The following is a 12,989-nucleotide window of genomic DNA, read 5'->3' as shown; positions in this document are numbered from 1 at the left end:
GTATCATCCTGAAACACAGATTGGATGGCACTTCCTTCCTGAAAACCCCGGGAGACCTGAGGCCTCTCTTGGAATAAAAATCTAAGCTCCTCTCTTACCTTGCAAGGCCTGTGTGATGAACTCCTCACAGGACCTGCTGCTGTCATAGCCCCGCTGGGAGCTGGGGTTAACCCCATCATGTCCCATGTTCCCTGGTGGAAAATGATTTTAGTCTGATACATGTCACCCTGGCTCTAGAATCCCAGAGATTCAACTCGCTGTCTCCTATCTTCTTCACACTAAGCAGAATGGCCTCTGTGGGGCTCTAAACTGATCACGGGAGTCTTCTGCCTGTGGTCCTCACATCTGCCCTCAACACAGGAAGTGCTTGGCCGAATTAAATGCCTCAGAGCATGCCCCCTCCACTGTCTTCTTCCCTACCCATGGTTCTGTTTCCTGTCTTGAGCCCTGCCTTATCTGATTGATAGCTGTGTGCACTTCTCTGAGGTGACAGAACTCTCCAACAGCTTCCTGCCTGGGTTTCTTATTGCTTAAACTTCTTTTTCCTTCCTTCCTTCCTTCCTTTCTTCCTTCCTTCCTTCCTTCCTTCCTTCCTTCCTTCCTTCCTTCCTTCCTTCCTTCCTCCCTTCCCTTCCCTTCCCTTCCCTTCCCCTTCTTCTCTTTCTCCTCCTCCTCCTCTTGCTCCTCTTCCTCCTCCTCCTCCTCCTCTTCCTTCTCCTCCTCCTCTTACTCCTCCTCCTTTTCCTTTTCCTTCCCCTTCCTCTTCCTCCTCCTCTTTTGTTTTAAATTGTGCAGTTCTGGCAAAGCGCTCCACGAGTTTTGTCCCCAGTCCCGCTCACCTCCTTTGAGTGGATGTATAGCTCTCAAAGCCTCCTGAAGTCAGTTCCTCTGCCTGATCCTTGTCGCAGGACAGACCAGGGCATGACAAATCTAGAGGAAACTACAACAGCAAGCCTAGGGTCTCACTGTGGTGGATGTGATCGTAGGGCTCTTGCCCGCTCGAGCCTCATAGATACCGAGGGAATGGGCCTGGACTATTCCCAGCCTTGGGGCTGCGACCTGCAGCATAGTGCTCCATTGTAGTCCTGATCATAGGAGAAAAGTCTTTCCTAGCTGTGAGCCACAAGCATGGAGACAAGCGAGACGGTGAAACCCATGGCTGAACTCTGACACCTACCCTCTGCAGAGGGCCCTCGGTGTCAATCACAGCCTTTTCCCTGGGGATTTCCCTGGAGACTCATGGCTGACTTGGCAGGGGCCCTTCAATAACAGCAGCGTCTACACTGCAGGCCAACTCCCACTACCATCCCTCTGGGCTATGGGAAGAGCATCACCCTGGGGATCCCCCAAAGTCTAGCCCTTCTCATACTATAGCTGCCCCATTTGGAGGGGTCCTCTTTCTAACTGAGCTAACCTTTGACCCAGACCTCACAGTCTAGAGTCTTACCCAGTCATTTTATATTAGTCTAACTATCTTCAACTTCAGTCTAGGGTCTAGGAGAATCTCTCACAAAATTAACCCGGTCATTTTCTTCCCTTCAGGTTCTCAAATTCCCTTCCAGAGCAAGAAGGGTTCGAGGCCACTACCTCTGTCTGGTCTCTTCTGCTCCTCTCTTCCCAGGGAACAGTTCAGGTCCCTGATCTGCTCAGTATCACACAATCAAAATGGGAGACACCTCTGCATACCAATGAAGGCAAACAGTTGCTAGCTGGTGGTGGCAGCTGGGATGCAGGTTCTGTTGGCATATGTATGTAGGACCTAGTTCCAGCGGAGTGGTCACCATATTTGTTTGCTAGGGATAATTAAGTATCCGTGACATTTGGAGGGACAGAGTAAGAGAAGCTGGCAAGCCATTTCATTTTTCTCATCTGCGGATTGAGAGGTTGGCTGGGCAGTGTGGCTCCAAGGCTCTTCTAGGTCTGATGTAACACAGTAGCCCAGAAGATGTTTTAAAGTAGCTGTGGGGTAGCTGAAAGGGTACCATAGAACCCATGTGAGGGTGTCTATAATCCCAGGGTTCTTACAGTGAGATGGGAGTAGAGACAGGAGAATCCTGAAAGTCTGTGGGCCAGCCGGCCTGGTGTACATGATAAATGACACCCTAAGGTGTCCTCTGACCTCTACAGGCTTGTGGTATTGTACACTCGCCTCCCTGACAACCAGACACACACAATAACCCAACAAAGCCACAGCCACGACAAAGTCAACCATATTGCAGTCAGGCAAGGGAAATGAGAAAGACAATCGGGTTACCCTGGCCTGAATTTGAACCGGCACGGAGTCCAGAGTGCCTGCCAGGATGCTGACATGCAAGCCCCAGGACGGAGGACGGAGTGAGGCTGGAGGACACAGCTTCTCTCTCCTGTCACCAGGAAGAGTTGAGCCACTTACAGGATACGGCACTAATGAAATTCAGAAGAATTTCCACAGCTCAGAGTGAGGAGGCAGCTTTGCTTAGTGAACCAAATACATAATCAGCCAGGAGCCCCTGGGCAGTTTAATCCAGGTGTGTGGCTGCCGTGGCGACAACGCTGGTTAACCTCTCCATGCCTCAGTTTCACCAGCTGCGCTCAGCAGATAAGGCCGAGGCGGCAAAATGAATGCTTACCCACACGGGGAGCCTAAGTGGAGAGAGTCCAGTGGAGGTGCTCCCAGGAGCTGGGGTGGGGGTGGGGGAGGCCTCAGGCAAATCATGAATTGCTTTTCCTTAAGCAGCCAGAAGATAACCGCTCATTTGTTTATCACACTCTCTCTCTGCCGTCAATTTTTTTTTAAGTGCCGGTGTCTAAGGAGACCTAGAAAGCAGTTTTCTTCAGCTAGCTGCTGAGAGTCGACAGCGGAGAAAGGGGAAATAGGATGGGTTTTCTCTTAATATATGTTAGAAACCCGTGAGTTACTCATGTGGCAGTCTCAGCTCGCCTCTGTGACAGGTGTCCCCGTCCTTGTCCCTAAGCGTGAGTACACTGAGGTGTAGACGGGTAATATTAACTCAGTGCTTCTAAACATGGCTTCGCGGTAGCATGCCCTGTGAGTTTTACGAGCACACTGGAGCTTGGTCACACTCCAGGACCTTCAGACTTAACCGCTTTCAAATGTGGCTTGAGCATGTGGGGTGGGGAGTTCAAAGGCTCCCCAGGGTGATTCTCTCGCCAGCACATTTGAGAGCTACAAATGCCACCTTGAAGGTCACAGATCTTTAAGGCAGAAATGCAGGCCTTGCTGACTATAGGCCGCTTCTTCCTATCAAGTTATCTCCTGTGCCGGCTTCAGTCTTTCGAAGATGCCTTTATCTCTGGGCCCGAAGTCTGCTTTCTATGAAACACGCAAACACTCGGGTCTGTGGCATTTCCCAGGCATCTGATGTCTAGACAGGGATGGAGCAAAGGAACCTGGGACACAGCTGCCCTGCTCTCAGGAGCCTCTAAAGCGACAAAACACTGCCACTGTAAGGTCTGTGAGTTGGGGGGGGGGCTTTCCGAATCCAGAGGGTAGCACTTATTGTGTCTAACAAGTGTGGCTAGCACAGAACGGAACACAGGAATGACGGCGGTGAAATGGGCTCAGAGGTCACCTTCTGCCCGTGAATTTCTGAAGCAAATAGGCTTAGGGATTCAAACTGGAACTACATGTACATGTGTCTCTGTGTGTGTGTGTGTGTGTGTTTGCATGTGCCTCTGTGAGGGGTAAGCATATTTTTCCCTGAGTGTGTATGTGCCTGTGTGTGGGGTGTATGTGAGCGTCTGTATGGGAAGGGGTGCATGTTGATGGGTGTGTGAAGATATATTTGTGGGGCCCAGAAGCCAGTCTGTTGCTCCTCAGGAGACATACGCCTTATATTTGGAGACAGGGTCTCTAGCTGGTATCTGGGAGTCCCCAATTTTGCCAGGCTGCCTAATCAGGGAGCCCAGGGATCTACCTCTTTCTGTCTCTCCAGTGCTGGGGTGACAGTTGGTGTCACTTTGCCTGGCTTTTTCTGTGGGTGCCTAGAATCAAATACAGATGCTGATGCTTCGGCAGTGAGCATTCAACCAACTGAGTCGTTTCCCCAACCGGAGCTCTCTTAGACCCATGTTCCAGAGAATGCTCCAGTATCGCTGGGAGGGGAGTTAAATTCAACGTTTGGGACCTGCTTCAGTGTTTATGCCCCGGTAGATGTGGGCTGAGACTTCTAACGAGTTCCCAGCTGATGATGCCGGTTGGGGGACACACTTTGATGGCTTCCCTGACAGGTGAGCCAGCCAAAAGAACATTGCTAACATCTACCTGTGTCATTGCTAGCTGGGCCCTGGCATCCCCTTTCCCCTCTACTTCACCTGCATGGGGCTTAAGCTGAGTGGTAGTGGCTCCCACTGGCAGACACCAACTGAGTGCACACCCACTTACAGCTTCCGCACCATCAGGCAATGGCGCTGCGATCATTCCCATGGGAAGAAAGAGAAAAGAGGAAGCTGAGAGTCAGATAATGCCCAGGGTGTCACGAGATGAGGACGCACACAAAATGGAGAGAGAGCCCAACATCTTTCTGTGCCTGCGAGAATGGAAACATCACACGGTTCACTCAAAAACAAAGTCCAGATTCGAAGCTTGGTAAGTCTGCCTCCAAAGCCTGGGACTCAGCCTGAGCCATCGGCACCTTTGCTCTCAGGCTGTTCCTGGGCAATGTGAGGTACTGGCCAGTGGACCACAGGGACGGGAGAAGGTGAGATGGTAGATATGGAACCGTGTACGCGCACAGATGACATAACCATGATCCCAGCCCTAAGGAAGCAGGAAGACACACGAATTTGAAACCAGCCTGGACTACAGAATGAGACTCTGCCTCAAGCAAACAAATGAACAAAAACCAAAATCCCAGGATGGGAGACACGTGTTTACCCCAAGTGTGGCTCGGTCACCTGGCCTATCAGCCATGCTGTCTGTTGACCCCCAATAGAATCATTATACACAAGATAATACTCTAGATAACTCTCTAGCTTGGAAGCACCTGTACCTCTCAAATGTCTTATGATCATCATTTAAGATGGGTCTATTTCCAGATGGAAACGGCCTGTCCACACGCACACATCTTTTACCTCATCGTCTTGGAGTCAGGCACTGGTTAGTAACGAGGCAGAGACCATATGACTGAAGGCAGCGAGACAAGCAAGGAAACCGGAGTGCTGGGTGTACTCCAATTTTATGGCCTTGTTCATAACCACAGACTCAGAACCTGGCCCAGAACTTGGCTCCAAGGAGGGTAAGTTGCATAGGAGAAAATAAGAGTGTGTGTTTGATGCTGAGGTGCTTCCATGTTCTGAGTCTCTGGTTGTTCAAATGAGAACGGCCCCCAGAGGTTCGTATATTTGAATACCTGGTCCCCAGCAGAACTGTTGGAAGGATTAGGAGGTGTGGTCTTGACTGGAGGAGGTGAGGGGTATCACTGGGAGTGGGCTTTGAAGTTTCAAAATTTTCCACCATTCCCAATGCATGCTTTTAGCTCCTTCTTGTGAATCAAGGCGTGAGCTCTCAGCTGTCAGCATGCCTTCGCTCTGACCTCATGGAGTCTAACCCTCTGAAATCAGAAACCCAATTAAAAGCTTGCTCTTATATGTTGCCTTAATCAATGTATTCCATCACAGCAATAGGAACGTAACCAAGATGGAGACCGAGAACCCAGATGCCCCTGCTGCCTGCGTGATACACTTAGTGCGCTGTATTGTTCGACTTTGGCATCACCGGGAGTCCCACTTCTAAGTTCCTGTGTGAGGGTGTTTCCAAAGAGTGTAATTGGGAAAAGAAGACCCATTTAAGAAGTGGCAATCACCATCCCATGGGCAGGGATCCAGGACCGAGTCAGCGAGCTGAGCGCTGGCATCCCTCTCTGTCTCTGTTTCTTGACTGTGGACGGGATGTGACGGGATGCTCCCATGCCTTTCCCAGCATGATGGAACTTAACCTCCTCAATCTGTGAGTCAAAACAGCTCCTCTCTTCCTCTCCCCATCGCCTGTGTCAGACATTTTGCCCCAGCAATGAGCAAAGCCACTCACATGAGCATCAAGCTCTTATTTGTGAAGTTAAAATGAGATAATCATAAATAATTATGGTGGACCCTGGAAAACCATAAACGTTCATGGGAGGCTGGGACCGACGTCAGTCTAACACTACATCTCGGGAGCCCCTTTGGTCTCCAGCCAACTTCTTTATTGTCAGTGAAGATAGTAAACATTCTTTATGTGCCAAGGACTATAATGGTTTGAATGTAAAATGATTCTCAAAGGCTCACACGTTTAAATGTTTGGTCCTTCAGCCGGTGGCACTGTCTAGGGCAGGGGATGCTAAAGCCTTGTTGGAGGAAGTGGGTCACCTGTGGCAAGACTTGAAGTTTCACAGCCCAGCCCCCACTTCCTATTTCCTTCCTACTTCCTGACTGTGAGTTGTGACCAGCCTGCCTCTAGTGACTTTGCTGCCTGAGGCCATTTTTTTCACACCCAGTGGAATGATTTCCTCAAACAAACCCCCTTTACTCTTAAGCGGCTTCTTGTCATGTGCTTTTCTGTAGCAACAAGGAAAGTAACCACTAAGAGATCCCAGGAAGTCGTGGATCCCAGGAGGTTGTCAGGAACACAATAGGCACACGTACAGTTAGTTCCCATCTTCCTTCCAGACACTCCCCTCCCCTCCCACCCAGTTATCTGTGCATCTCCTACCACGGAAACCTGATCAGAGTGGCATGTGTCATTGACATTGACTGACCATGCTTCTTGTCTCGTCTCATACCCCCTATGGAGACTTTTCCAAACCTTCCACTGGGACCCCCCTCTTGCCTAACTGACTCAGTCTCCCACTCCATTCCTGTCTCCCCATATTGATAAATTCACAGCCAGCAGATTCCATTCACAGTGAGAGAGAATCATTACCACCCGCTAATATTTTTATAGAATTTCATAAACTTGGTCATTCATGAATCATTTACAGTACTTTATTCCAATGAAGAGTTCACAAATCACTCAAACACTGGCAAAATGCATAATAATGAGTGATATTTCAGGAGGCTTTGCATTAATATGTCAGCTCCCAATACTGCAAGAGCTAAATTATTTTTCCAGGTGCCACTTCGGGTCAGAACCACAGGAAGCCCTTTTGGGCCCTGGGGCAGGGGATGGTGGTAGGGTGGCAGTAAGTCACGGGACAGGATGGGGCTTAAGGCATTGATCACACAGCCTGTCAGACCCTCTCTCGGCCCAATTCGGACAGTTCCTAGGAAACAGGCTACGGAATCTGGATCAGACGCTGGGGGTGAAAACAGGAAGAAGGGACTTAGAGGCAGGACTTTGGAGCCGCTGTGAGACTGGTATGGATCCTGAATTTAATACACAGTGACTATGAGTATTAGATTGGTATCACCTTTGAGTATTGGGTTGGATAGTAATACTTTCTTCTCTCTCCCTTCCTTCCTTCCTTCCCTCCTTCCTTCCTTCCTTCCTTCCTTCCTTCCTTCCTTCCTTTCTCCCCCCATCCTTCCCTCCCTCCCTCCCTCCTTCTTTCCTTCCTTCCTTCCTTCCTTCCTTCCTTCCTTCCTTCCTTCCTTCCTTCCTTTCTCCCCCCTCCTTCCCTTCAGCCTTTCCCTTCTTCCCTCCCTCTCTCTGCTTTAGTTCTTCCCCCTCCTACTCCCTCCATCTTTCCTTTCTCTCTTCCCCCTCTCTCCCTTTTTCCTTCCTCTCTCCATCCTTCCTACTTGCCCCTCCTCCCTCTCCCCTTTTCTCCCTCCTTCCCTCCCTTCCTTCCTTACAACTGAACCCAGGGTCTGAGCGTGCTAGACAGGTGTCCCTACCACTGAACTGCGTCTGTAGAGCTCTTTCCATGTTTTTATTTGAGACAAGACCTTACTGGATTGTCCAGACTAGTTCTGAACTCAGTCTGTCACACTAACTGGTTTTTCTGCCCAAGCCTTTTGGGTACCTAGGACGATAGGAGGCCCACTCTGCTCCTTGTTCCTGGAGCTCTTTCTTATTCTGTCTTTTGCGTGAGACAGATAAGAGTATGTACACGAAGAGGTTCTAAACTGTCCACTGTGCCATGTTTAAAAATGATAGCTTTCAACGCTGGTGTTCATTTAGCATCAAGCACAGCTGTATCTCAAGTTGTGTCTCATTCACCCACCCCAAGGCTTTCATCAGAGTTCTTTCGGTTAGATTTGGGGCGGGGGATCTGTTGGCACAAGGGCCCGTGCATGCACGTGAACAGTGCCTTTTAACTTGGAAACAAACAACAGCTATATTAGAGCAATTACGATGTCAATACACACACCCACACATTCTCAGCTTTTGAAGCTTGGGAGAGGAGAAGCGAAAGTCTAGGTGTGTGGAGACCCTGGATGCGTGCTTTATAGAAGCCTCTCCATTCCCAACCACATTGAACGTCACAACCAGAGTGGATCTGACCTCAGTCTAAGACAGGAGGTTACTTCCCAAGGAAATTTAAAGTGGGCAGGAGGTACTCCATCCTTGTGTTTAAGGATATCCCCACAACAGTCCCCTGGTTCCTCCTCAAAGGCAAAGACCACAGAAGGGAGACTGAAAAGAGGAGCCGAGATGGGGGGAGACAGGGCATGAGAACCCAGGCTGCCAAGGCTGCTTGCTTCCGTAAGAATCAAAAGTGACAGTATTGCCATTGTTCTACCCTCATTCTCCTGGGACCAAAACCCATTATGCCCAGTAGCATGGGACCTTCTGGTGGACGGGGACCCTAAAACACACCACCTAGTTCTGGGAGAGGCTGTCAGCTGGAGTTTCTGGCACAATCAAACCAAGGGACATGGCTGACCTTACTCTGCCTGATGAACCAAGCCCTAATGGCTGCTGTGACTGTCCCTCAAAGTCTCCTACCTCCAGGGAACTTTCTGACTGCTCCTGGAGATGAAGGCTGCTGCCACCTAAGGAGAAGGTTCACACTGAGGTGGGCCAAGTATATGGTACCCAGAGTCTTCCCCAGGATATTAAAGGTTCTCAGCAAGGTGATATTCTATAAACTAATTCTAGATCTTACAAATATCAGATAGGCCACAAGGCCGTGCCTTGGATAGCACACCTCACCTCCTATTCATTAATCTCTGTAGGAGGCAGCCCAGACCCCTACCGATTCTCATTCCCCAGGTCTCGCAACCTGAGCTCCCAGGGTGCAGGCTCTTACTGGCAGATCTCTTTTTCTTTATTTAATAGCCCCTATCTCTTTACTCCTCTGGAGGACCCTGAGCTATGGATTCAGCCTAATACCCATACTTCATAAAGAAACAGCAAAACCAGGACTCTTGTATAAGATTAGAATGGAGCGAAGTTTTGCATTTGTCAGGTGTCAACAAGTCAAATGTGTTAGAAAATTACAGAACTTAAAATGCTTAAGAACATTCAAGAAAATGATGTTCAAGAGTAGCTCTGATCTAGGAGAACCTGCTAAGTGCTGGGCATTGTGCCAAGTGTTTGCAGAAGGAAACCCATTTTGCCTTGTATGGAGAGGCACCCACCACCCTCTGTGCGTTATGGAAAAATAACAGCAAGATTAGAGAGGGTGAGGATTGTCCAAGCTCACGTGGCTCAGTAGGAAGCATGGATCCTGAGGTCTGGATGATTTTGTTTTTGTCGTTATGGTTTGTTGGTTTGTTTTTGATCCCTGAACTCTTAGCTACTGAGCTCAGAAATCAGATTCACCATCTCCTGCCTCATATCTGAACCGTCACCAATATTCCATGATAGGTGTGAGGAGGGAAGGCAGTGTGTATCCATAGCCTGGTGCTGATGCTGACACAGACCAAGCCATCTCTGCTTATTGTCACCGTCGGTGACAACTGTGGGCCTAGCATCAACTTTTTACAAGAGCCAGACTTCCTGTTGGTTCACACAGCTCATCTTTGGTACACAGGGATGGGTGCTGCCCCCTGTTCAGAAAAGTCCCAGAAAGTCCTTGGAAAGACTTCTCAGGGGGGAAGTGGAGGCACCCATCTTCCTGGGACCAAGACCCAAGAACCTTCTAGCAGGTGGGGACCCCAGAGCACAACACATGGCCAGCAGCAGCAGACGCCTCTCTTGCCAACCATCTTCCATCTCTTTACTGAAATTCATGGTGAACAAGGCAGGTGGGCAGGGGGTCAAACTCAAAGCGTATATCCTCAAACGCAACCACAACACTGAGTTTTCTCCTCCTCTTTTGTTTCCTTCTCCCCAGCTCCCCCTTCCTTCCTTTACCTTTTCACATAATTTTAATCAATGGAACCATTACTATATAATACTGACAAAGGAGTACAGACTCCGGAGAAGTCCACCAAGAGTAACATCCCAGCCGGCAACACCCAAGAGGTCTGTATTCACAAGTCAAATGAGATTTCTTCATTAGAAAATAGGGCGGGTACCTCATTTACTTGTGAACTAATCTGAGACTTGAATTACACGAAACAAATTACATGCTTAAAACCAGTCCCAACACACAGTACTTTCAGAGCGTTCATGGTTTGCACAGCTGCCACAGGCAACCACAGCAATAGCATCGCTACCACAGTTCCTAAGGAGACATCCATTCTAGTAAGCACGGATGACTTTTACATGTTTCTTTGACTTTTTCTTTGACCGTGGCTCTAAAGGCACACCTGTCCTGATCCGTGTCAAGGACTACCTAACGAGCGAGGACATCGTATGTGTTTGCCTTCTGTCTTTGATCCTGAGTATTCCCGTGTGACTGACACTTCCACATATTACTTCCTCACAGATATTTTAGAGGTTGATTTTCTATTTCTGTGTGTGCATGCACTTGCACGTGTGTGTGCTTGTTGCGAGTGGGTGTGTGGTGTGTGTGTGTAGTGACTGTGGAGGTCAGAAGAGGGCATTGGATGTCTGGGAGCTGGAGTTATGGATGATTGCAAGCTGCTAGACATGAATATTGGGATCCAAAGTTGGTCCTCAGAAGGGCAACAAGTGCTCTCAGCCCCTGAGCTACCTCTCCAGTCCCCACTGCAATATTTGAAATGCTGCAGGAAGCTGCCTTCCTAAACACTCTGATGACACACACACACACACCTGGCCCACTTTTCGCTGTTTCACGCTAAGAACCATGTCCTACATTGTACAAAACTGCACCGACTCCTTCAGATTTCATCAGGATAAATGTCTAAAGGTAGGATTATCTCGTCTGAGGGTTTGCACTGATCACCATCAAGTCTCTGAAAGCCAGATTGGCCTGAGGGCTTTGACCTCCTCCGAGAAGCCTCTAGTATCGCTCTCATTGGTCTTCACAGCCGAAGTCTGACGCAGGCTTGGAGGCTCTGATGATGAGCTAGGAGCCCCTCGCTGCTACCCTCTCCTTTTGTCCTCACGGAAGCACCTCAAGCCACACTTTTGTGGGTTTGATGAGGCACAGAAATAATTGGCTCAGTGGGAAGAAATCGCTCTGCCATCTACATCTTTATGCACAGGGTGAGCAGATACCCAGTACTCACTTGGTAAGTAGCGATCGTTTCTCTGTCCAGGGTCCGTGTCACGGAGACGCTGCCCGTGTTCTCATTGATTCTGAAAATTCCTTTAGGCTCTTGATCCACTCCTTTCCCAGTGAGCCGGAACTTGGACCCTTCAGGTCTGTCACTATCGACTACCTGGTCGGAGAAACAGAGTGATGTTTAAGACAATCCGAAAGACACAGAGAAAGCCCATCACACACGCCCCTTGACCAGTCCACTAATCTCAGGTGCCAGCACAAAGCTGCCTGATGAACCAAGAGTGACCTTGCCCCAAAGAGCATCATGGTTTAGCTTTGTTTATACACTGGGGAAGTTTAGCATCGCTGAGGAGACCAGGGTTGATGGAGCAAGAAGGAAGAAGCCAGGAAGTACACACAGGAACTTGGATTATTTTTAATGGAGGAAGATTTGGTTTTCTCTGCAAACAAGGCTAAGTGTTGGTTGAAGCCATTGTCCACCAGTCCCACACTGGGCAGGCACTGGATAAAGTTACTCCTTCGTTGCTAGTACCACCTACTCCACTGCTCCCCTGGGTGGCAGGCTTCTGCTGAGAGAGGCTTTGTGTGATTGTTTCCTTTACACTTCAGACAGTGTAATGGATAGAGCCAACAGAGGAACAGCAGTAAGCAAGCTGGCTGTGGTCACTATCTTACACCAATGAAAAGAGATTCTTCGGACACCACTGTGCAACACTGTCCTTCGTGATTGCTGCCCTTGTTTGGACGTCTGAAGACTAAGTGCAGAAGCTAAGGACAGAGGGTGGCATTTCTGAGCATGAGGAACAGTAAAGACAGAAACAGCTGGCAGGCGAGGGGACGCCTGGAAAATTCCAGAAACAGAGAGTCTCGAGCACACTCTGAGCAGAGGAGAGTTGACGGAAGGTAAGGATAAAAATGGGGGTCTTTTATGGCATGTGAAGTTGTGCAGTCAAGGAGAGAGCTGACACGATACTGGTTCAAGCTAGTTCCGTAGCTAGTTCTGTGTCCCACTCAGGGCCATATCTCAGGTCACTGTCGTATGTATCAGAGCTGCCCAAGCTAATTTGGTTATAACAAAACAGTTTAAAGACCATGACTTTATTAGATAATGGGGAGGCACAGATAAAAGAGGAATGATGTACGGCCAGCTGTAACTGCTTCACAAATGAACAGGTGTCTGGTTACGTCAGCACCCTCCATGGGCAGCACAGCAAGTACCAAGCCTGCAATTCTGCACTCAAGCACCAGGTGGCAGTGGTGCCTAAGGCAGCCCGAGCATCATGGCGGATTACTAGGCAGGGCCAGAAGAGGAACATCAAGACAATTCCAGAAGACGGGTTTGGTTGCTTTTTGTGTCATTATTTTAAGATGTTCGTTATTGAAATCTACTTAAGGCTTTAATTAAACACCAATTATCTCTGTTTGAGTTTTTAAGATTAATGGAAAATAGGATCATTAATGAGAGACGTGATTTTTTAAATGAAAAGATGTTTTAATCCCGATTTCATTGGAGCTAACCCACCACACAGT

General features: G+C 48.9%; 1 protein-coding gene across 1 annotated transcript in view; it reads right to left on the bottom strand.

Moving 5' to 3' along the window:
* Positions 1-12,989, bottom strand: part of Cdh13 (cadherin 13) — a 959,427-nt gene that overhangs the window by 408,852 nt on the left and 537,586 nt on the right. The window contains exon 5 of the mRNA XM_075977426.1: positions 11,464-11,616. Within this exon, the coding sequence (XP_075833541.1) occupies positions 11,464-11,616 (153 nt within the window). The remainder of the gene's footprint in view (positions 1-11,463; positions 11,617-12,989) is intronic.

Source organism: Microtus pennsylvanicus, chromosome 6, assembly GCF_037038515.1.
Source record: "Microtus pennsylvanicus isolate mMicPen1 chromosome 6, mMicPen1.hap1, whole genome shotgun sequence".
NCBI lineage: Eukaryota > Metazoa > Chordata > Mammalia > Rodentia > Cricetidae > Microtus > Microtus pennsylvanicus.
This window is presented reverse-complemented; position numbering and strand designations above follow the sequence as displayed.